At 46.1% G+C, this 25561-nt stretch overlaps 1 protein-coding gene across 2 annotated transcripts in view; it reads right to left on the bottom strand.

The window, feature by feature from the left end:
• Positions 1–25561, bottom strand: part of LOC144502721 (hepatocyte nuclear factor 1-alpha-like) — a 204780-nt gene that overhangs the window by 76629 nt on the left and 102590 nt on the right. For both annotated transcript variants that reach the window (XM_078226962.1, XM_078226961.1), the window contains exon 5: positions 17894–18051. In XM_078226962.1, coding sequence (XP_078083088.1) covers positions 17894–18051 — 158 coding nt within the window. The remainder of the gene's footprint in view (positions 1–17893; positions 18052–25561) is intronic.

Below are 25561 nucleotides of genomic sequence, written 5' to 3'. Positions count from 1 at the left end.
TCTTCCCCACGGTTTGGAGAAAGGATGTATATCCCTGGTGTGGATCCTTGAGATGGTTATATCCATTAATAAGTTTACCAGAGCTTCCTGTCTCCTTTGTTCACACAGACAGATTGTCCCCATCGTCAAGGGATTTACCTCAGAAATGTAAAGAGTCCTTTGTTGCATTTCCTTACAGCTTGAGTTTTGCAGTCACAGAGGGCGTTTATGCCTATTTAGAGATAGCGAGGTTGCTGTAGTTTTCTGAAGGCTAGAAATTTCTTTTGTGTAAATCAGAGAGAGTCAGGTCTTACGTCAGCGTCCATTATTTTAAAAAAGTATATGGAATTTTATAAAATAGCCAGGATGTTATAGATATATATAAAATTAGAGAATCATAGAATCCTACAGTGCAGAAGGAGACCATTCGGCCCATCGAGTCTGCACCGACCACAGCCCCACCTCGGCCCAATCCCCATAACCCCATGTTACATATATTTTTTTTTTCTTTCATTTCTTCTTATTTTCTTCTAATGATTTTGTGATCCCTGGCCACCAAACTGAATTCCATGCTCTACCATGAAACATTTTAATGCCCAGTTGTGCCTGTTATATTCTCTAAAGACTCTTGAGTTTGAGGACTCTATAGTTGACCAATCTCTCACCATTGCTCAAAGTAATGCTTCAGGATGAGATTATTTGGAAGGTTTTCTGGCCATCCTTTGATGCAGTATTCCCAAATTTGGACACATTCCTCATCTGCTTTTTGTGTTTTCTAAATTTCATTTAGATCCTGTGTTGTTGCTGGTGGAAATCTTTGTGCTCAGTGAGGTATGGGACTCCACAGGCAGAATTCCCCCCATCCCCACTTCCTGCAGCATACTTCCAGTTGTGGCGGTGGCCTGCCATTGACTGGCAGCAGTATTGTCCAGTCTCGCCCATGTCTATGGTGTTTTGTATGTCTCGCACCCTCTGCTGCTGGGGAACGCAATGCGGGAGAGTCACCATCGGCACAAATGGAAGGTCCCACTGGCCGAAAGGGCCGGGAAATTTCGGCCCACTTCTTTGACAAAATGTATGTCCTCTTATTGGTCTCTTCTTCTTGTGCTCACGTTTCTCCATTGGTTTTTTGATTGATGCAAGTTACCCTTCCTGCTAATTAACTGGTGATTCCTTTACCTGCAGATCATGGGAAACTTTCTACCTTTTTTTCCAATGTTTTCACATGGTTCTATTAGGTTCTGGTGCTCCCGCTTCTGGGCATTAGTTTCAGTCTCCTCAAGACCTCTAATTAAGTTTGGAAAATCTATCCTGAATTCTTTCAGTTTGTCTTGGCTTCCCAACTTTATATATGAACTGTAGATCATGCAAGCTTTTCGATTTAATCACGAACACTCTTGGTTTTGCATCACTTACAAAGTTCCTGTGATTTATCTTCCTTTGTACTGAAGTTTTGCAGTCCCTTGACATTCAGCTGAGTGCCTCCTGGACCATGGAGTTGTATGGTCGATGGCTGGAGGAAGTCTTGCTTTAGCCATTTGCTTTAGTCTGAAAGAACTGAAACTCCAGCTCCGGTGTCTAATTTGAAGTTTGTTTTAGGCCCATTGACTATAAGCTCTGCACTCCAATAGTTCCTATTATTCCTGTAATTTCTCACAGGAATGGCACTTCATTGCCTTTTATATCTTTAGTTTCTTGAATGCAACACACTTCAATTATTTCCCCCTTACATTTATGTTAGGAGTTTTCTGCTGTGGACATATGGCTTAAAAATGGCCTCGTCTCTTACAAAACCGGCACTCCATATTTTTGGCGGGACACTCTAAGTGCCAATGCAGCCTTTGCCCACCACAGTGAGAACACTGAATAATAGCAGCTTCTGTGTCAACTCGATTTGCTTTGATTCATTATTGTCACATGTATTGGGATACAGTGAAAAGTATTGTTTCTTGTGCCCAATACAGAAAAAGCACACCATTCATAGAGTTCATAGGGGAGAAGGAAGAGAGCAGAATGTAGTGTTACAGTCATAGTGAGGGTGTAGAGAAAGATCAACTTAACATATGGTAGATCCATTCAAAATTGTGACGGCAGCAGGGAATAAGCTGTTCTTGAGTCAGTAGAAAGTGGAAGAGAGTATGTCTGGAGTGTGTGGGGTCCTTAATTATGCTGGCTGCTTTTCTGAGGCACGGGAAGTGTAGACAGAGTCAATGGATGGGAGACTGGTTTGCGTTATGGATTGGGCTTCATTCACGGCCCTTTGTAGTTTCTTGCGGTCTTGGTCAGAGCAGGAGCCATACCAAGCTGTGATACATCCGGAAAGAATGCTTTCTATGGTACATTTGTAAAAGTTGGTGGAGTCATAGTGGACATGCCGAATTTCCTTAGCCACTTCATTCTTTCTTTTTTTTTGAGTAGCTGCCCCTGTATACAAAACTCTGCACTCTGTCATTTTCCTCCATAAAATCTCGCAGCCATCTCACACAAATATATGATCTTGCTTTCTCATTTTTGCCTACCTTGTTAACTGCCCAGCTTCCAATAGCATTAAATGCTCCCTGGGCTGTAGAAAACCTGATAAAGTCTCCTCGGAGACTCCCACAACTTCGCAATCCCAAATTCATTTGTCTTTCAGGGTCCCATATTTACAATTTACAGGGAGATGGTGGTGTAATGGCAATGTCACTGAATGAGTAATCCAGAGGCCCAGGGGTCATGGGTTCAAATCCCACCCTAGAAGCTGGTGGATTTTAAATTCAATTAGTACACCCAGAATATAATGCTAGTCTCAGTAATGGTTACCATGACAACTATTGCCAATTGTTTTGAAAACCCATCCCTTCAGATGCTAGCTCATCATTAACTTTTCTTCTGCTTTAAGCTGCCTCAACTATTACTACTACCAAACTAGTACTAAACTAGTACTAAATTACCACTGAACTCCAAACAGCAGTGACAAAGGGAGCAAATGAATTCACTGTATTATTCAGTCCAGCACTAGCCTGCTCACTTCAGGCATCTGTATCTATTCTGTGATAAGTCACTCTTGGCATTGTCTATCCAGCACATATCCCTTGCCATGTGATGGGAGATGGTGCCCTAGCAGTAATTTCACTGGGCTAAGAATCCAGAAGCCCAAGCTCATGGTCTGGGTGGCACTGGTTCAAATCTCACCACAGCAGTTGGCGGAATTTAAATTCAATGAATAAATCTGGAATTATAAAGCTACTGTTAGTAATGGTGACCATGACAGCTATCATTGATCATCATAAAAACCCCATCTGGTTCACTAATGTCCTTCCTTCACCCAAAGAGTGGTGAGCCTGTGGAATTCATTACCACAGGAAGTAGTTGATGCCAAAACATTGAACGTATTCAAGAGGTGGCTGGATATAGCATTTGGGGCAAATGGGATCAAAAGTTATGGGGAGAAAGCAGGATTAGGCTATTAAGTTGGACGATCAGCCATGATCATAATGAATGGCGGAGCAGGCTCTAAGGGCCAAATGGCCTCCTCCTGCTCCTATCTTCTATGTTTAGGGAAGGAAGGTGACATAGTGATTAGCGTTGCTGCCTCACAGTGCCTGGGACCCAGATTCAATTCCCGGCTTGGGTCACTGTCTGTGCAGAGTCTGCATACTCTCCCCGTGTCTGCGTGGGTTTCCTCTAGGTGCTCCAGTTTCCTCCCACAGTCCAAAAGACGTGCTGGTTAGGTGCATTGGCCATGCTAAATTTTCCCTCAGTGTACTCGAACAGGCGCCTGAGTGTGGTGACTCAGGGATTTTCACTGTAACTTCACTGCAGTGTTAATGCAAGTCTACTTGTGACACTGATAAATAAACTTTAAACTTCAATCTGTCATCCGTACCTGTTCTGGCTTACATGTGACTCCTGATCCACAAAATGTGGCTGACTCTTAGCTGCATCTCTGAAATGACCGAGCAAACCACTCTAGTCAAGGGCAATTAGGAATGGGCAACAAATGCTGGCCTTGCCAGCGGTGCCTACATCCCATTAAAGAATTGGCTCCATTCCTGAAACCTGCTCAAACCACCACTGGTCTTTCACGGATCTTCTAGACAAGCCATGATCTTATTATATCATTTGTGATTAAGGTTATCCTGGATAACCTCCCAGTGCTCCTTTCAGCAATTTGACCCCACTGTTAATTCAGCCTCCGCGGCACTAAGTAAAACTAAGAGTCGGCACCCAAAACAGGAAGAGCTGGAAGTGGCGGATTCCATCCCAGAGCTACACGGATATTCCGGAATTGTTTGAATGTCACGGATCCAGTTTACAATACTGTCGGACGTGCCTGACTAAATGATTGTGATGAGACACACCGCCAGTCAACTATGATCCACTCACCCTCCCCGTTATTAACATTCAGCTTTCATTGCAAATGGGCTCTGTTCTTATTGGCTTTCCTCACAGTTCTGCATCACTCACTTTATTAAAATCAGATGAATAAATCCAGATGAATGATTGTTTTGAGGAATTTTCTAATACTCTGCGTACTTTTATTTACGTTTTCATTCTAAGGAAGAACTTTGACCTTGTTCTCTGTCTACTACAGGAGGTTATGTAATGGCACTTTGGGACGAAGCCCCCTCAACGACTCAGTGAACTTTATTTAGCGATTTAGCTAAGCCTTTCACTCCAGAACGGCCATGGGTTCAATCCTCGAGTAAGCTAATCTTGACCAGGGGAGATGTCAGGGCATCAACACTGGCTGCTACATGGGTGGGTTAAGGAAAGAAATTCTATTTTGTTTCATTCTATTTTATTTAATTTTTTACTGTTCTCTACCTTTTATTTCTTTATTGTCTTTCTTCATTTTTCTTCCCCGCCCCCCCACTCTTTCCCCCTACTTCATCCCCCTTCCCTTACCTTTTCACCCCGTTTCCCCTTTTCTATATTCTACCTCTGTACCCCCCTTCCCCCAACATCTCCATCTGTCACAACTTACAGCTTCTCTGCCGTTTGGCCATTCACACCCTTTATTCTCTCTGCAGACAGCTATTAGCAGTCTTTTCCCCTGGTTTCTATGGCTATGACTCATCTTTCATTCCCTCCCCCTGCAGTATAAATATCTCCCACTTTCTTTGCCTTTTAACTTTGACAAAGGGTCATCTGGACTCAAAACATCAGCTCTTTTCTCTCCTTACAGATGCTGCCAGACTGCCTGAGATTTTCCAGCATTTTCTCTTTTGGTTAAGGAAAGAAATATTGGCCAGGGCTCCCACAACTGATCGTTGTCCAATAGCATTGGTTGCATGCTGACATCAAGGATCTGGCTCAGTTATGAACTTCCTTACGATTGATTAAGCCACCAATACTGACTGTCCAGGGCTCACACGTGAATCACTGGCCGTTTGGTGAAGATACAAGGTCCGCACTTGCCAGAGCAAAAGGGCAAGAAAGGCTGGGGGGCAGGGGGAGGAGAATAAGAGAAACAAGGCACTTCCTGAACCTTGTCATGAAGAACATAGTTGTGCCTTAGCTATCCTCAGAGAGCACAGTGGCAGGCACTGCTGCCTCACAGCACAGGGACACGGATTCAATTCCAGCCTCAGGTCACTGTTTGTGTGGAGTTTGCAAGTTCTCCCTGTGTCTGCGTGGGTTTCCTCCGGGTGCTCCAGTTTCCTCCCACAGTTCAAAGATGTGCGGGTTAGGTTGATTGGCCGTGCTAAATTGTCCCTTAGTGTCAGGGGGATTAGCAGAGTAAATACGTGGGGTTGCGGGGATAGGGTGTGGGTGGGATTGTTGTCGGTGCAGACTCGATGGGCTGAAAGGCCTCCTTCGGTATTGGAGGGATTCTATGATTCTATGAATTGGCCTAGCAAGCCCCTCGGTTATGCCAGACCGCTCCCAGTTGTTCCAGAAGGCAGCTCGCCACCATCTTCTTAGGGCAAAGGGGGATGGGCAGCCATGCCCACATCCTGACACTGAATTAAAAAGACAACAATCACGGCGATATCCTGGCTCCCAGAACTAAGGTACATTTGCTATCAGCAAGAAGGTCAGGGGCAAAGAATAATGGTCAAGGCCTTTCAGGAGATGCCAATAGGCCGCCACTGTTTAATGACAGTTATCACTAAGTTAAGAGTGCAAAGGGCAGATGGAACTTTTCCACTGAACCACACTGTAAAAGTGCCACACATGTGACTCATAGGCCTCAGTTTGCGGCACCACTATTTCCAAGTACTTTTAGTCTGATGTGTTTAAATCTATAAAACTTAAGTGTGGTAAGAGGCCTTTCCCCTTTGATTGTGTAAGAAATGCTCGTGTTAATTTATGCTCACTGTTAAATGGTTTCCTTGTTCCTATCAGGGTTACAAACCCAAAATCTATCCATTTTTAATTGTAGTAGGGTATTTTTTTTCTCTATGATATAGGTGATTTACTGTTAAACCTGCAGTTTTTTAGGCTCCCTCACCCTTTCCTGTTGTAAATACAGATGTATGAAGTTCATCAACTACTGTTAAGCAAATCATAGAATCCCTACACTGCAAAAGAAGGCCATTTGGCCCATCGAACCTGCACTGACAACAATCCCACCCAGTCCCTATCCCCATAACCCCACGCATTTATCCGGACACTAAGGGGCAATTTATCATGGTCAATCAACCTAACCCATACATCAGTGTGGGAGGAAACCGGAGCACCCGGAGGCAACCCACGCAGGCATGGGGAGAACGTGCAAGTTCCACACAGACAGTGACCCGAGGCCAGAATCGAACTTGCGTCCCTGGCGCTGTGAGGCAGCAGTGCTAACCACTGTGCCACCGTGTTGCGCTGTGAGGCAGCACTGCTAACCTGTCTCACTCGAATCCCGTTGCGCAGTCCGAACCTACCCTTGCAAGTACAGAATTCCATCCTGAATTTGCTTGTGTTCTTGTATATTTTTGGCATACATCTGTCCAACAAGGTCACAGGCAGGCAGACTTCACTCATCTGCAAGCCAACAATTCTCACTAAGTATGAATGACGATTACTCATTTGCACGTTAAATGCAGCCTGCTTTGATGTATCTCATCTCCAGAAAAGTAAAGAGATTTACAATCTCACTCAAACACATCACATTGGAGTTACCACCTTGGAAACAGTGGGCTGGATTTCTGCAAGGCAGATTCAGGTCGCAACGGACGGAGACCCACGGATAAAATGGGACAACATTTGTGAGATCAGATGCTCTGTCTTCATTTCAGAGCTCAGCTATGTTTAATAAGGACTGCGGCTCAGGGGTTGTGAGTGCTGGGGGAGGGAGGGGGGGGGGTCTCCAAATTCACTCATGATCCTAAACCGGCCAATTAAAGTAGTTAAGGGTTTGTTAAAAGCCCATCTCTGCAAATGTTTTGAATCCTCCTGGCCGGAGGCAGATAAAGACCATGTCTGGAGCGAGTCATTGGAGGCAAGAAAGGTATAAAAGAGTGAACGTTCATGCTTTTCATAGATTAAAGGACTTGCCCCTTTGAAGTTAAAGTTGCAGCAGCTCAAGGGGATCGATTCCTGTTGGGAAAAGGAATCAAAGCTTAAAGAGGATAGACGGAATGTGGAATTAGAAACGCAAACAGACCAGCCATGATCTTATCAAATGGTGCAACAGGCTCGAGGGGCCAAATGGATTATTTCTGCTCCTATTTTATATGTTCATATCACAGATAGAATCATAGAATCACTACAGTGCAGAAGAGGCCATTTGGCCCATTGAGTCTGCACCAGCTCTCTGACAGAGCACTTTACCCAGGCCCACCCCACCCTATCTCTGTAACCCCGTGTATTTACCATGGTTAATCCCCCTAACCTGCACATCTTGCAGCACTAAGGAACAATTTAGCATGGCTAGTCCCCCTTACCTGAACATCTTTGGACTGTGGGAGGAAACCGGAGCACCCGGGGGAAACCCACGCAAGCACAGGGAGAATGTGCAGAGTCCGTACAGACAGTGACACAAGCCGGGAATCGAACCCTGGTGCTGTGAGGCAGCAGTGCAAACCACTGTGCCACCATGCCGGCTGATCAGAGAAGGAATCAGAATTAAGAACTTTGCTGGTTCAGGTGAACTCTATCCTCCTGGCATCACATGGGCATCGGAGCAGTGGGTTAGGGTGTTGGGATGCCACCTGAGCATCAACAAGGCTGCAGCTGAAAATGGGCACTGCGCCCTCAGAAATCACAGCCATTGAAGATGAGGGGCAGTGACCTGCACAGGAAGGACAGTGCGTCGGGTACCAGCAGGCTGGAGGAGAGGGACAAGGGGCAGAAAGCAGAAGGAGATACTACACAGAGCACAGGATTTATGGGCAGAGGCAAAGCTACCTGGACATGATTGAGAACCACTGCCAAAGGAGACTGCAACTCTCGAAGCAGACGGCCACAGATATCTGTGTCCGTGTCAGTGTGGAGCTCTGCAGCATCCTGCACACTAGAACATCACCCAGGTGACACCCTCATCACCAATACATCAGACTTACATCTGATGGAGCATTACAGGCTCAGATAGCAGTGGGTCAGGGGAAAGTGAGTCAGAGGGCAGTGGGTCAGAGGGCAGTGGGTCAGAGGGCAGTGGGTCAGAGGGCAGTGGGTCAGAGGGCAGTGGGTCAGAGGGCAGTGGGTCAGAGGGCAGTGGGTCAGAGGGCACTCAGGCACGTGCTTGGAACTGTCAGTTGGTACCCTGCCTCTTGCAAAGATCTTGGGCCATTGTGACAATCTGTTACACGCCTCATAACATGGCTCTCCAGAGGTCAGGAGCCTGATGATAGTGGGGCCTTGGAAAGTTCAGAAGGGAAGGAGCAGCAGGTGAGACAGGAGGAGGATATGGAGGCGGAGAGGGAAGATGGTGAACAGAGAGGTGTCCCTGTTACAGGATGAGGCAGCGTCCTCCTGCCACTCTCTGTGAAGAGGACTACCTTTCTCTCCCTCATGGCTGTCTGGCCTCCAGTTCACTTGGACATCTTGCTTCCCTGTGTATTTGGTACAGATCTCTCCCTCAGGACTATCAGCAGCTTCAGTGTTGGCTGCCATGGTCCATTGAATTGGACCCACCTCCATTACTACCTCCACTGGCTCTAGTTGCACAGGAAACTGCTCTCTGTGTAAATTAAGGGCTCACCCCCATTAAAAGCTGAACTTCAGGCAGTTTCCCATCAAAGGGGGTTACAAATATACATCGAAAGGCCAACAACACACTGTGGCTCACTTCTAGAGGGAAAACATTGCAAAGCAGGTATGCTAAACTTGTAAAGAACCTTGTTTAGTCTACTCTTGGAATCGGTGTACTGTTCAGGTCTCCATTTGTAAAGAATATGGGGCACATGAGAAAGTATAAAAGATCTTTAAGAAGGATACCAGAACCGGGAATGTAAACTATTGAAAAAGATCGAATGGGCTGAGACTGTTTTCTCTAAAAGATAAGACCAAAGGGTGGCATGTTCGAGGTCTTTACAATTACGGAAGAGTTTGGTAGGGTAGACATGAAGAAGAGGATTCCACTGGGAGGAGACACCAGAAAAAGAGGTCGTAAATCTAATGATTTACTTCAGATCTCCAGCTTCTGCAGTATTTTGCTTTTCCTTCTGGGATTGCTTATTCTGAATAATAGATGCTGAAATAGGCAGATATTGCATTCCTAACATCCTTCAACTTGATGAGCACAGTTCCCCAAAGGATGCAAACTAGAGGTAGGGAAGGAATGAAATCTTTTATTCATTCACTTCCTTCAGGATCAGTAGGGAAACATTCAGGCAAAGGTGGCGGTGATAAAATAGGGTTCAAAATAAAAATTAAGAATGACACAATTGATAGACAAGAGGGGCAGGGGCGGGGGCGGGAGCGGGGGGGGCGGGGGGGTGGCGATCTTACCAAGCAAATTCCAAGTGCCAACCGAGCGTGAAAAGGGGAGCGAATCACACCTATTTTTTGGGTGAGCTCCCAGACACAATGGTATGGCACTTAGTCTGCTTTTGCAGAACAAGTGTTACTGACATTGCACAGCCCGGTTTTAACCCATTGTTTTATTGGAGAATTCCTTCAACAGGAGGCTGTGCCAAGCATTCCATCGTATCTATCAAACCTGCGTTGAAATTATTTTGAGAAGCAGCACTTGTCGCCACCTCATTCCAGTAGTGGGAGCAGAAAAGGAATAATGAGGATAATTGCCTGGCCTCAGTTTCTTTGCAGCTGTACTCTGACCTTTGTGAGTGTTGTGTTGTGACAGGAGTGTCGTTTCAGGAACGCAACCAAGTTCGGACACAGCAGCTCAAGTTCTGGAGCTGAGTAATATGAGCAGAACCCAAAAATGTTTGTTTCTGTTTGATTCTGTCTGAAGGGCTCATTCAGGCCTATTCAACTTGGCACAGCTCCTCAAACAGTCTGCACAAAGAACTCAGGGCGGTGAAAGTAATTTGCACTGACAACTGCGCAGCGTCACTGATGTGAGCAACCACCCCTCCCTCTGAGTTCAAAAGGATAAGAGACTCAGCTTGCTTCAGTCAGCAGCCGTTCTTGTCTGGGATTTAAGGTTGTGGCCATTAAAGTTGCCGAGACCAGGTGGCACAGTGGTTAGCATTGCTGCCTCACAACGCCAGGGACCCGGGTTCGATTCCCGGCTTGGGTCCCTGTCTGTGTGGAGTTTGCACATTCTCCCCGTGTCTGCGTGGGTTTCCTCCGGGTGCTCCGGTTTCCTCCCACAGTCCAAAGGTGTGCGGGTTCGGTGAATTGGCCATGATAAGTTGTCCGAGGGACTGGCTAGGGTAAATGCATGGGGTTATGGGGATAGGGCCTGGGTGGGATTGTGATCGATGCAGACTCGATGGGCCGAATGGCCTCCTTCTGCACTGTAGGAATCTATGACTATTTGAAGAGCAGCAGGAAGTTTGCCTGGTGTCTCGGATCCTATTTCTCACAGTTAACTGCTTTCACATTTTTGGTGTTTGTTCTGTCTTTCTGGAAGTCACTGGACCAGTAATCCGGAGACCCAGGTTCGAATCCCACCACAGCTGACTTTTAACTGCCCTCTGAAATGGCCTAGCAAGCCATTCTGTTCAAGAGCAATTAGGGATGGGCAATAATGCTGGCTGCATCCTGTAGATTAATTTTTAAAAGTGAAATCCCTGCTGTATTTGCTGATGTTAAAACAGTCCCTGCATTTCCCACTAAGTTTAAGTTTATTTATTAGTGTCACAAGTAGGCTTACATTCACACTGCAATGAAGTTACTGTGAAAATCCCTTAGACCCCACACTCCAGTGCCTGTTCGGGTACACTGAGGGAGAATTTAGCACGGGCAATGCACCTAACCAGCACGTCTTTCAGAGTGTGGGAGGAAACCGGAGCACCCGGAGGAAACCCGCACAGACACAAGAAGAATGTGCAGACTCCACACAGACAGTAACCCAAGCCAGGAATCGAACCCGGCTCCCTGGCGCTGTGAGGCAGTAGTGCTAACCACTGCACCACCGTGCTGCCTCGTTTGTGAGGTAGCTTGCAGTGTTACTGAGAAACATGAGTGGACAATATATAAATTCAATCTTTGCATTTAAAAATAACTGACTTTTTAAAATTCAGCAACATTATTCTATCCTTCACTGTGGGGGAAAATCAGTTTATATCAGCACTTGTGGGTTCAAAGAATTCAAAATGAAAACAAATAATATTAAATTCTCTGCTTTTAAAACTGCAGCAACAAGTAATATTAATATAGCACCTTTAATGTCACAAAATCTCATTTTGCCATGAAGCAAAGTTTACTTAATTCTTTCATGGAACGCTGCCCATCTCTAACTTCCCTTGAACTGAACATTTTGGAGGGCATTTAAGACCACATTGCTGTGGGTCTGGAACCACATGTAGGCCACACTGGGTAAGGATGGCAGATTTCCTTCCTTAAAGGATATTAGCAAACTGGATGGATTTTTATGGCAATCAACAATGGTTTAATGGTCATCAATAAACTTTTAATTCCAGATTTCTTTTTCATTTAATTCAAATGTCACTATCTGCCATGGTGGGATTTGAACCCAGGCCCCCAGGTCTAATGGATTACTAGTACCAGCGATATTACTATGTCGCCATCTTCTCGCATTACACCAAGCCACAAAAGGACACGGCCAAACTCTTGGTTAGCGGTAAATTTTAAGATTTATTTTGAAGGAAGGGAGCGAAGGACAGAAGCGAAATGTTTCAGGGAGAGAATTCAAAAGCTTAGGCAGTTGAAGGCACGGCCACCGATGGAAGAGCGTTTAACTTCAGATCTCTTCCAGGGGCAGAATCAGAACAGTGCAGATATCAGGGAGGGTCGCGGGGCTGGAGGGCATTACAGAGATAGGGACGGACGAGACCCAGGAGGGCTTTGAAAACAGCGATAAAATTTTAAAATTCTAATTAAGTTGCTTAAACGGGAACCGAATGCAGATCAGTGAACATAGGGGAGATAGGGAGTTTCGAATGAGCTCAAGTTTACAGAAGGAAGGCCAGCTGTGAGTGTCTGCAAATTTAGAGATAACAAAGACTTTCTGAGGCTCTCAAGAGCAGATAAACAGAAGCAGTGGTGAAGTCAGGCAGCATGGTAGCACAATGGTTAGCACTGCTGCCTCATAGCCCTAGGGACCCCAGGTTCAATTCTGGCCTTGGGTGACTGTCTGTGTGGAATTTGCACACTCTCCCCGTGTCTGCGTGGGTTTCCTCCGGGTGCTCCAGTTTCCTCCCCCAGTCCAAAGATGTGCAAGTTAAGTGGATTGGCCATGTTAAATTGCTCCGTGGAGTCCAAAGATGTGTGGGTTAGATGGATTAGCCATGGTAAATGTGTGGGGTTACAGGGATAGGGTGAGTGAGAGGGCATGGGTAAGATACTCTCTCAGAGAGTCGGTCAGACTCAATGGGCCAAATGGCCTCTCTGCACTATAGGGATTATATGTTACAGAGGTGGAAATATCTTAGTGATGATGCAGGCATGTGGTCAGAAATTCATCTCTGGATCAAATAATGCACCAAGGTTGAGATTGGACTGGTTTGGTCTCAGACAGTCTGCCAAGGTATGGGATGGAGTTGGTAGCAAGGAATGGGCGTTTGCAGCAGAGACTGAAAACAATGGCTTCAGCCATCCCAGTATTTAAATAGAGGAAATTTCTGCTCATCCAGCATTCAGATGATGAATAAATAGTCCGATTATTTAGCAATAGTGAAGTCGAGAGAGGTGTTGGTGAGGCAGAGCTGGGAGTCATTAGGGAGTCTGTGGAAACTGACACTGTGAATGATGTCATGGGAGGGGCAATAAGTTTATGTTTATTTATTAGTGTCACAAGTAGACTTACATTAACCCTGCAATGAAGTTACTGTGAAAATCCCCTAGTCGCCACACTCCGGCGCCTGTTCGGGTACACTGAGGGAGAATTTAGCACGGCCAATACACCTAACCAACGGGTCTTTCGGACTGTGGGAGGAAACTGGAGCACCCGGAGGAAACCCACGCAGACACGGGGAGAATGTGCAGACTCCGCACAGACAGTGACCCAAGCCAGAAATTGAACCCGGCTCCCTGGCGCTGTGAGGCAGCAGTGCTAACCACTGTGCCACAGTGCCACCCATTATCTCAATAATAAGAGGGGGCTGAGGTTGGGCCCTTCAGGGACACCAAACGTAATAGGTAGAATCAGGAAGAGAAGCCATTTCAGGTGATACTCTAGCCAAATATATACTGTGGCAACAAGGGCAGATCCGAGGTGGGATTCTACAGGCATTAACTGGCCTCCTGACTCCCAAAGCCAGTCCACCATCTACAAGGCACAAGTCAGGAGTGTGATGGAATACTCCCCACTTGCTTGGATGGGTGCAGCTCCAACAACACTCAAGAAGCTCAACACCATCCAGTAAAAAGCAGCCCAGTTGATTGACTTTCCATCCACCACCTTAAACATTCACTCCCTCCACCATCAGTGCACAGTAGCAGCGGTGTGTACCATACACAAGATGCACTGCAGCAACACACCAAGGCTCCTTTGCCAGCACCTTCCAAATCTGTGACATGTACCTGTAGAAGCACAGGGACTGCAAATGCATGGGAATGCCAGCACTTCCAAATACCCCTCCAAACCATACACCATCCTGACTTGGAAATATATCGCTGTTCCTTCACTGTCGCTGGATAAAATCCTGGAACTCTCTCCCTAACAGCACTGTGTGTGTACCTACACCACGTGGACTGCAGTGGTTCAAGAAGGGAGCTCACTACCGCCTTCTCAAGGGTAATGAGGGATGAGCAACAAATGCTGGCCAGGACAGTGACATCCACATTCCGTGATTAGATAAATATAAATGGAACCAGGCTGGTGTCCCCACAGCTGAGGAACAGTGGAAAGGTGTTCAAGGAGGTTAGTGCAGGTCAACTGTGTCAAAAGTTACAGACAGATCGAGATGGACAAGGAGAGAAAGTTTATCTTTGTCACAGTCAGGATGCCAATTAATTCATCTAGTTAATTCTAATTAATTCCGATTCTAATTAATTGGACACTTTGTCCTTCACCTCCAGAGCTCCACAATGCTGTTAGTGACTGCGCAAACTGTCTGCTTCATTAATGTCACCGGGACCTGTCACTGGAAGATGACAGTCTTCATTTCTGACTCTAAGTAACGAGTCAGTGTATGAGAGGGCTGTCCTAGCCAGTCCAGCCAGCAGGAAACCCAGCAGTGATCCTTGTTGATAAGCTGCACAGTTTTCTACTGGTTCCAGATGTAGCCATACACACACTTAGTGATCACATTGAAACACAGGCAGTCAGTGTGTGTGTGTGTGCATTTCTGTATGCATGTGTGCATGCGTGTATGCATGTGTCTGTGTACGTGTGTGTTCATACGTGTTTCTGCATGCGTTTGTATGCATGTGTGTGTGTTAGAGAGAGAGTGCACGTGCGTGTGTGTGTGTGCGCGCGCATGTGCGAGAGAGAGTGTGTGTATGTGTGTGCATCTGTGCACGTGTGTGTGCGTGCATGTATCTTTGTGTGCATGTGTGCGGGCCTGTACATGCCTATGTGTGTGAGAGAGCGAGAGTGGGCGTATGTGTGTGTGAGAGAGAGAGAGAGTGTGTGCGTGTCTGTGGATTGCGTGCGTGGGAGAGAGATAGAGTGTGCATGTGTGTGTGTGTGTGTGTGTGCGTGCGTGCGAGTGCGTGCGCGCACACGTGTGTGTGCGTGCGTATGTGCATGTGAGAGAGAGTGTTTGCGTGTGTGTGTGTATGGGTGTGGTGAAGGGAAGGGGATAGCTTTGGGCTGGACCCATTTCCAATCCTACCAGTTTCCACTTGGCAGGGTTAAGGTTAAAATTAGCCCAACCAACTTGGAGGTATAGAAGGGGAGCATGAAATGGGGGGATTATTAGGAAGCTGACCCCATTGAAGAGGTAGATTTTGAAGGTGAAAGAATTTAAGAAGAGAATTCTAAAGTGCTCTGCCACCACTGGCCTAGCAGAGTGAGACAGCTGAACAGAGGGTGAGTCCTGGGACTTTAGGCTGCTGGAGGCGACAGAGATGGTGTACAGATTTACAAAATGAAGATTTTTGAAGCAGACACACCAAGAGATGGGAAGGCAATGGAGGTTGGTGATGAGTACACTTGATGAGCTAGCCCTTTCCCCTGTTGTGGTGATACTAGGCCTCAGGTAATTGTAGTACTGGGAGCAGCATCTTGGCTGCACTAGTGTTCAGCCTCTGGTTGGCCAATATCTCTCGGCAGCATGGACTTCCACCCCGAGGTCCTCGATCCCAGGGGAAGATTTGTTGCTGGCCTCTCAAGTGCCTGAGTGGAACAAGATGTGGCGGGTCTTCCCAAACAGAGGTGTCCTGGGGCTCACTCACTGGTTCTCTCCAGCCAGCACCTGTAACCCTGGTCGTCTCCACAAGATTCCACCCTCTAACTAGCTTCAATATCATTCTATGTCACGAGCTCAGATATGGCCCGCTCTTGACATCCTTTCTCACTGAGGAACATTGCACATAAAAATAATGTTGCTAGGAAACTGGTGTGAATGAAGCAAAATGGTAAAAATAAACAAGAGGTCTTGAAGGGTTAATGGAATTTTGGAAACAGCTCAATGGGTTTCAGAAGCTGCTTACTGCCCTGGTAAACTCTTCACATTAAGGTTTCAATTGTCTTCACTAACATCATGAAAATTTGTAGAAAATAATTATTTTGCATACACTATCTCTCAAAATTCTCAATGCTTTTAATAGGCAGTACGGTGGCACAGTGGTTAGCACTGCTGCCTCACAGCGCCAGAGACCCGGGTTCAATTCCAGCCTCGGGTCACTGTCTATGTGGAGGCTGCACATTCTCCCCGTGTCTGCGTGGGTTTCCTCCGGGTGCTCCAGTTTCCTCCCAAAGTCCGAAAGATGTGCGGGTTAGGTTGATTGGCCATGCTAAATTGCCCCTCAGTGTCAGGGGGATTAGCAGGGTATATATGTGGTTACAGGAATAGGGCTTGGGTAGGATTGTGGTCGGTGCAGACTTGATGGGCCGAATGGCCTCCTTCTGCACTGCAGGGATTCTAGGTGCTCTGAATTACACCTGCAACCGGGTCTTACTGGGTCATGGGTTCCTTAACACTTCCAACATCAGTGAATAAATAAAGAGGGCATTGCTGGATTCTCTGCAGTTGGGGAAAGGGCAGGGCAGGTTCTCCCCTGAGCTGCTTCATACTTCAGGATGTTTACCAGCATGATCGATCTGACTGGCTGGCAGCTCTGTACTCCCAGCAGCATCAGAAGATGGTAGTGCCACTGCTGGGACTGCAAACAGTGCCCTGGAAGGAAGAAGATGGCTCCCAAACTTGGTCAGACCAGGTATTTTGGTCAGGCAGGGATTGGAGATCCCAACGAGGTGGGAGGGTGAAGAGGGAGTGAAGGTTTAAGGGCTGGTGAGGAGGCACATCGGGGGAGGGGGGGGTGGGGAGGTTACGATCTGGGCTTGGGGTACCACCAATAGTCCGCGATGGAGGTATCCCTACCCCTTCCTACTTGCATTTAGCCCATGCGGTAAAATCTGTCGGGCTAGTCACCTTCTGTTTGTCTTGCCCATCCGCACACATTACAGCGGAGGAGGTGGGTGGAATGAGATCCTCAAGTAGCCATTAGTTGACCACTTAAGAGCCCCAGTAGACCCAAGGACAGGCCGATGCCTTAACCAATCCCAGTTCGAAGTCTCACAGCACCAGGTTAAAGTCCAACAGGTTTATTTGGGAACACAAGCTTTCGGCGCACTGCCCCTTCGTCAGGTGAGTGATAAAGGGACAGCGCTCTGAAAGCTTGTGCCACCAAATAAACCTCAACTTTAACCTGGTGTTGTGAGACTTCTTACAGTGCCCACGCCAGTCCAACACCGGCATCTCCATATCTTAACCAATACGAGATACAGATCAGGGTGGGCAGCAAGGCGCTGGATTGGCTACCTGCTTCATTTTACATTCCCTACCCCCCTCTCCCCAACTGCCTGGCCTTCAACACATCAGCGGGGCAAATATTCACCCCACAATTCAACATGTGCTCAGTTTAAGCTAGCACAGCATCTATAATAAGAATAACAACCATTATACATTATGACAGAAGGGGTTTCTGTCAAGCTTCAAGCCCTTCAAGGTTTTGAGTGGAAACCTGGGGCGAGATTTTCCGGCTCTATCACGGCCGGAGCTGGGGTCGGAAAATGCAGTGAGCTGTTCGAAAGTCCGTTGACTTCGGCGGGACCGGAAAATCCCGCCCGTGGGAGGGGCTGAAAAATTCCACCACACAGGTTTACAAAGCAACAAGTATCACAATGTCTGATAAGAGCAGAGTGCTCAAGGGTAGAGCCTGTGGACTATGACTGTTATCTCCTGATGACAGCATCATCCTACATAAGACGTCGTGATTCTATCACTTCTGACGCACTTACCAGTTTGGTATCCGTAGTCAACAAGCTATGGCTTGGTTCCAGGCCAGGAGGAGAAACAGGTTGGAGTACAGTGTGAGTTGTCACCATAGTGCTGTTGCCCTGGTGACTAACAGATGGAGGCACCACATCATTGGATGCTTGCTGCCCGTACCTTACTCCTGTCATGAGAAAAGAAAGGAGAAATTAGGGGACTTACTGAAAACCACTCATCATTGAGTAGAAAGGATCAGCCCGAGAGACATCTTGTGGGAACGATGGATACTGAGGGTCAGATGTTGAGCGCAGCCCTTTCTTTTAGTTGTCAAGACAACTGGGCAGCACGGTGGCACAGTGGTTAGCACTGCTGCCTCACAGCGTCAAGGACCTGGGTTCGATTCCCGACTTGGGTCACTGTCTGTGCGGAGTCTGCACGTTCTCCCCGTGTCTCCATGTGTTTCCTCTGAGTGCTCCGGTTTCCTCCCACAGTCTGAAAGAAGTGCTGGTTAGGTGCATTGGCCGTGCTAAATTCTCCCTCAGTGTACCTGAACAGGTGCCAGAGTGTGGGGATTTTCACAGTAACTTCATTGCAGTGTGAATGTAAGCCTTACATGTGACACTAATAAATAAACTTAAAACTTTAAGACACTTGAAGGATACAGGAAAGTTGGCCATGTAACTGGCTACATCATTTCACATTTATAAACTTCAAAGTACTTTTTGATAAACTTGTCATGTCACAGTGGTTAGTCTTTTAGTGTGAATGTCACTGACTTCAGCAAACAATACTGAACACAGATATCCACTTTCAATACTGCTACTAACAATATCTTAGAATCATAGAATCTCTACAGTGCAGGAGGTCATTCAGCCCATCGAGTCTGCACCGACCACAATCCCACCCACCCTATCCCTGTAACCCCACGTATTTACCCTGCTAATTTCCCTGACACTAAGGGGCAATTTTCCAAGGCCAATCCACCTAACCCGCACATCTTTGCACTGTGGGAGGAAACCGGAGCACCCGGAGGAAACCCACGCAGACATGGGGAGAATGTGCAAACTCCACACAGACAGCGACCCGAGGCTGGGAATTGAACCTAGGTTCCTGGCGCTGTGAGGCAGCAGTGCTAACCATTGTGCCACCGTGCCGTCCTTCTTAGATCAAATATCTCAGATCAAGTATGGAATAAAATAGATTCAAGAAGAAATTGTGTTTATATAGACTTTATAAATATTCCAGAGGAAGTTGCAGAGTAAGCAGTTGAGGGCGATAGGGCCGATGTTAAATAAATACATTAGATAAAGGAATGAATGCTGAAACACGATAGGAGGGAGAGTCACAGGACGTGGCTGAAAGCTCTTGGTTAATAAGATAGACTTTCAGCAGGTTGTTAAGGCAGTGGACTGAACCATGAGGGGTTTACGGAGGGAAATCAAGAGGAAAATAATTCACAATATATGTTACAAAACATTGGAGTGATTTGACTCTGTTAAGTCTCTATCCCTGCCCAAGGTGAATGGGCTAGGATGTGCCAAACTCCAATTATCCAGTGATTTTGTGAATACCTAGCAATTCGGATGATAAATATTAGGACAAGTAATGGTGCACCCAGCAAATTACCTTCACTATGGTTTGATTTTTCACAAATTTGAAACTTGCGATATTCAGCAGATCACTTGGCCCAACAATTCAGAACAGTGGAGATTCGCACTGACTTCCTTTTATCTTTCCCACTGGCTACTCACCTCTCCCAAACGTGGATTAAGACATTTCTCCACTTTCAAAACTAGTCACAGAATTGGTCAAATTCCATGAGTGAGATGGACTGCTTTTTTTGTTATGGTAAGTGAGCGCTCTGCCCTTCTATGTCCAGGAGCTGGGTTTGAATCCTGTCCGTGCTGCAAGTCACTCTACAGTGGGTGCCAGGTAGCTTGGTGAAATGCATCTGACAATCTCTATCCAATTAGCCCAGGTCCATAGCACCAAACTACCCTCAATCCAGACACATTGAGACAGATCGAAATGGCACCGTCATTGAATTAAAACATTGACACATTAGTATGGCAAACATAAATGCCATTTTGGTGCAAGAGGAGGTGGTGTGTTGACATTGAGTGGGAGAACATTGCTGGGGTAGCGAGAAGGAGCATTGCTCAGCATCTAACCCATACAGTACCTAACCTGCTGCTGATACAGGTGATAAAAATAGGGAAGAAGTGACCTTTACCAGAACCAAAATCACCAAAGGATGCATACATTTTAAGCGCAACAACAATAATCTCTCCCTCAAAGTCAAACAAAACGAAGGAAATAGTCACTGACTTCAGGAAGCGTAATGGAGAACATGCCCCTGTCTACATCAACGGGGACGAAGTAGAAATGGTTGAGAGCTTCAAGTTTTTAGGTGTCCAGATCACCAAAAACCTGTCCTGGTCCCCCCATGCCGACACTATAGTTAAGAAAGCTATGTCCATTACGACTCTCACCAATTTTTACAGATGCACCATAGAAAGCATTCTTTCTGGTTGTAACACAGCTTGGTGTGGCTCCTGCTCTCCCCAAGACTGCAAGAAACTACAAAGGGCTGTGAATGAAGTCCAGCCCATCACTCAAACCAGCCTCCCACCCATTGACACTGTCTACACTTCCCGCTGCCTCGGAAAAGCAGCCAGCATAATTAAGGACTCCATGCACCATGGACATACTCTCTCCCATCTTCTTCCGTCAGGCAAAAGATACAAAAGTCTGAGGACACATACCAACCGACTCAAGAACAGCTTCTTCCTTGCTGCCATCAGACTTTTGAATGAACCTACCTCACATTAAGTTTTGATCTTTCTCTGCACCCTAACAATGACTGTTACACTACATTCTGCATTCTCTCATTTCCTTCTCTATGAATGGTATGCTTTCTCTGTAAAGCGCGCAAGAAATAATACTTTTCACTGTATACTAATACATTTGATAAAAATAAATCAAATCAAAGAAATTAAAACAGCACTTTGTCTTGTTATTATGAGCTCAAGTATCAGCGTGTTAATGTACTCACTGCTAAAGGCTTGATGGTATTGGAAGGATTGCTTCGTACACACTGAAGGAAGCTGAGAAATAATTGAATGTGATTCAGAATTAAGTACAAGGGTTTATCCAGCAGAATTACAAAATGGGAGTTAAATCGGATGTTGTGTTGGTGCCGGCAAGGTTCCAGCTTGCCTACTGAAGCTCCATAGCTTTGGACTACAGAGGGAAGAAACATAAAGTGGGCAGGGTGCCCACTCCTAAATCATCAGTAGATCTCCCTGCGCACCTCTTAGAGTACAAGCTCTCCTATTAAGTAAATGGAGGCTCGTCCTATGGGGAAGGGGCAACAGGGGTGGGGGGTTTAAAACCAGCTGGCTCCACTCCGGCTGGCAGTCAAAGGACTGCGGGGTTTGACTTGTACACTGTAGCCACAGAAGCGGTACCTCATGCACACTGTAGGTAAAGGGTGTTGGTGACGGAAGACCGTCCTTGGCGAGATTATTACACATACCTCCTCCCAGGTGCAGGAACACTGAGAAGATTTTCTTTACTTCTCAATCAGCTTCTGTCGCTGGAATGAGCTGTTTATTACAGAGCAGCAATCAACCTTTGGAACTGAAGCTGAACAGACTGGATACAGGGCTGATGGTGGGGGTGGCGGGGGGGTGGGGGGGGGGGTCTAAAACAAGGGGGTCACAGTATCAGGATACGGGGCGGGTCATTTAGGACTGAGATGAGGAGAAACTTCTTTACTCAGTGGATGGTGAAACTCTCTACCACAGAAGGCTGTGGGGGCCAGGTATTTAAAAAGAAAATAAATAGATTTCTAGACACTAAAGGCATCAAGATATATTTAGATGGAGTGTAAGTGATCATATTGAGCAGGCTCAATGAACTGAATGGCCTACTCCTGCTCCTATTTCCTATGGTTCTATGAAGTATGTATATCCATAGCAACCATCCTTAGGTCCCTCTGAATGACAGTCCAATTTTATACTGTCAGCATTCTACACTCGAGCAACTGGATTCAGATTGCACGAGTATGTTTCACACATGATTCCTAAAGCTAGCAGACAGAGGAACTTTCATCCTGAGCCAATACCCGAGATGAGAGGCCAGTGTCCGACACTGCAATTCTCGGATTCCTGATTAACTACTTAGCAGTAGCCCGCATGCTGAATACATTCTTATCTCCTCGCACAGGTTGAGTCAGTAAAGAGGAGCAGTCTTTAGTGATGTGAACAATAAGGATGGGCCTTTGAGTTTGGTATCGCTGCACAACAGACTTTAACAATGAGAAGAAAGTGCTGAAGCTAATTAATCAGCACTTGTACCTGGATTCACATTTGAACCATTCCGCAGTTTCGACTGAGCATGCATTTTACTATAATATGAAATAAATTTACAGAACAGCTCAGTTCAAGAAAGTCAGCAAAGCAATGTGGAATTTGTTGCTTTGCCAACAAGCCAATACCAGTATGGAAAGCACAAAAGTGAAAATCAACAATGGTGATTAGCAACCACACCTCATAGAATCCCTGCAGTGCAGAAGGAGGCCATTCGGCCCATCGGGCCTGCAGCAACAACAATCCCACCCAGGTCCTATCCCCGTAACCCCACATATTTACCCTGCTAATCCCCCTGACACTAAGGGGCAATTTAGCATGGCCAATCAACCTAACCTGCACATCTTTGAACTGTGGGAGGAAACCGGAGCATCCGGAGGAAACCCACGCAGACACGGGGAGAAGGTGCAAACTCCACACAGACAGTGACCCGAAGCTGCAATCGAACCCGGGTCTCTGGCGTTGTGAGGCAGCAGTGCTAACCACGGTGCCGCCCCTAACAGGGCAAGGTTATTATAATGCCTCAGCATTGGTGTAGATCTCTGAAAGGAGCTATAGGAATTATGAAAGATGTGTTAAAAGCCTTTCAATTATCTGGCTGACATTTTAGCAAAGTCCCCAGAAAGCAGAGCTTCTGAGCAACGCCAACATTCTATTGTGCAATGTAAATGTTGGTATTTCTATGCATAGTGTAAAAGCTGTACTGCTTCAACAATACAGGGAACAGGACCAAGATGCTGGGAAATCTCAGTAGGTCTGACAGCATCTGTGGAGAAAGAATAGAGTAAGAGTTTTAACAACACCAGGTTAAAGTCCAACAGGTTTATTTGGACTTTAACCTGGTGTTGTTAAAACTCTTACTGTGTTTACCCCAGTCCAACGCCGGCATCTCCACATCATGAGAAAGAATAGAGCCAATGTTTCCAGTCAGAATGACCCTTCGTCATGGGTGGAACAGAAGCTACTGATCACTCACTTTCCAACTTAACGTTAGTTTTATGTACTATTAATTTTGCAATTCTCTTTACTTTGTCCTTTAGCCTGTGCTTCCAGGTAACATCCTTCCTGCTTCCCATTTCTGCCAGGCACTGATCTTTCCATGGTTTCCCTTCCTACATTTCCTTACACTGCCAGCATCTGGATGCACCAACCTAAACTGGCTGATTGGCCAGAAAAATATAGAGTGGCTTTGGTGCTGACACTGAGGTAAAAAACCTCCGCTTTATGGTGGAGTCCAAATGGAAGGTTATCGATATAAGACAATCACTAATAATTCCAATAGGAAATTCAGGCAGTTAACCCAAAAGAGTAGTAAGAATTTGACAAGTATTGAAGGAGTAGTTGAACATGGAAGCATGCAAGGGGGAAGTTAGAAAATAGATGAGAGAGAAAGGAATAGATGGATATGCTGAGAGAGTGAGATTAGGAAAGTGGCATGGACTCACATGAAGCATAGACACTTATGTAGGTTAGTTAAGCTGAGTGGGATATTTCTGTGCTGTATGGCAAGATTTTCCAGTCCCGCCCGCCGCCGGGATCGTCCAGTCCCGCCAAAACTCAATGGGCTTTTGATTGGCCTGCCGCACCCCACTGCGGCAGATCCCGTTGGAAAATCCCAGCCGTAGACTTGATATAACTTGAGGGGCTAATTGCTGCTCACGAAACCAATCACGGTTAATGAGAAAATACTTCACTCGAGTGTCAGCTTTTCTATGTTCATCAGAAGAGGAAAACATTAGAGGCTGTACACTGAGGGCACCGAATGCAGATTGGGTGTGTTTCTGGATCACTTTATCGGAAATTAAATTACAATTGACAGGTTGGCAGTGTTTCTCCCTCTCTCTGCCAAAAATCCACCCATTGTCCTCCTCCTCCTCTCCTGAAGGATTTGACTCCTTACTGAAATATGAGTCAACGTAACCAGCAATCTCCTGTCCTGAAATGTGGCCCAGATGATCATTGTTTATCTGCAAGTCTAGACTGTAAGGGAATAATCTGAAGCTAACCCGTCAAGCAGGAAACCCGATAGCAGGAAGGAACTAGTGTCATGTCTGATTCTGTCAGTACCCTGACATGGGAAGTACAAACTCACCCGCTCCCCGCCCCACTGACCCCAGCACCATCTGCTCATTTTATCACAGAGTGTGGGCGGGAGGGGCCGTGGGGTATTTCAGATTCAAACCTAATTCTCTCACCACTCCTGCCACACCACACACACACCTCCAGTAACGGTCAGCGGCCAGCAATCAGGATGATTCACCTCTCTCCCATGGAAGGAAGAGAGAGATCCAGTTATTGAGGTCAGCTAACATTTCAGGCTGATGACCATTCACCCGAACTAGAAAAAGTTTGAGCCATTACACTGGGGAAAGCAAATGCAGATCGGGGAATCACTGTGAGGAACACATAGCAGGGTAAATACATGGAGTTACGGGGTTGGGGCCTGGGTGGGATTGTATTTAGTCTACAAATGTGACTCTGAGCACTTGTTATTTTAATCCTCTGCCCCACTCTAACCTCTCTATCATCGGCCTCCTACACTGTTCCAATAAAGCTCAATGTAAACTCATCCTTCAATTGGGCAACTTGAAGCCTCCTGAACTTAACATTAAGTCCAACAATTTCCGATCAGGACTATTGCCCTAGTTTTGAGACAACAGATAATGGTAATGATTTCCTTTTTGTACCTCCTCTAAGCCCATCTTTTGTTTCGCTCCTTGTCTCATTACCATCCCTTGCACCATCACCCCTTTATTGTTGCTTCATCTCTCCCACTTTCTGCCCTATCGGACTTTCCATTTTGTTCTCAGCCTCCGCTCCCACCCTTTCCCTGGCTCTGTATTTGATTTCAAACATTTTCACTTCTAATGAAAGGCCATCGACTCGAAGTATTAAGTTTATTTCTATCTCCACAGATGCTGCCTGACCTGCTGAGTATTTACAACAATTTCCATCTGCCAGCACCCATAGTATTTTATGATTCTGTACGGAGATCAGTTAACTAATTACCAATCAGAAATCCAAACTGGAACTTTCCTGGTCTTGTTGCCTCCAATACTCACTGGCACACTCAGCTGAGCGAAAGTGGAACTCAAGAATTATTTTTAAAAGGCAAATGTTTTTGACAGCAAAGAAACCACAACTGAATGAAGGGACATGTAGAACCTGTTTATAGTGGATATTCTTGCTTACTAAGAAGAGCTTGTCGTCATAGTTTTTTCCAGCTTACTCAAGAGCTTTCGTTACACCTCAGCGCCAATCTCCAGACAGATATGTTCAAATTATCATTGGAGGCTTCTTTCCTTTGGTATCAAACATTTG

Source organism: Mustelus asterias, chromosome 13 (genome assembly GCF_964213995.1).
Source record: "Mustelus asterias chromosome 13, sMusAst1.hap1.1, whole genome shotgun sequence".
NCBI classification, from domain to species: domain Eukaryota; kingdom Metazoa; phylum Chordata; class Chondrichthyes; order Carcharhiniformes; family Triakidae; genus Mustelus; species Mustelus asterias.
This window is presented reverse-complemented; position numbering and strand designations above follow the sequence as displayed.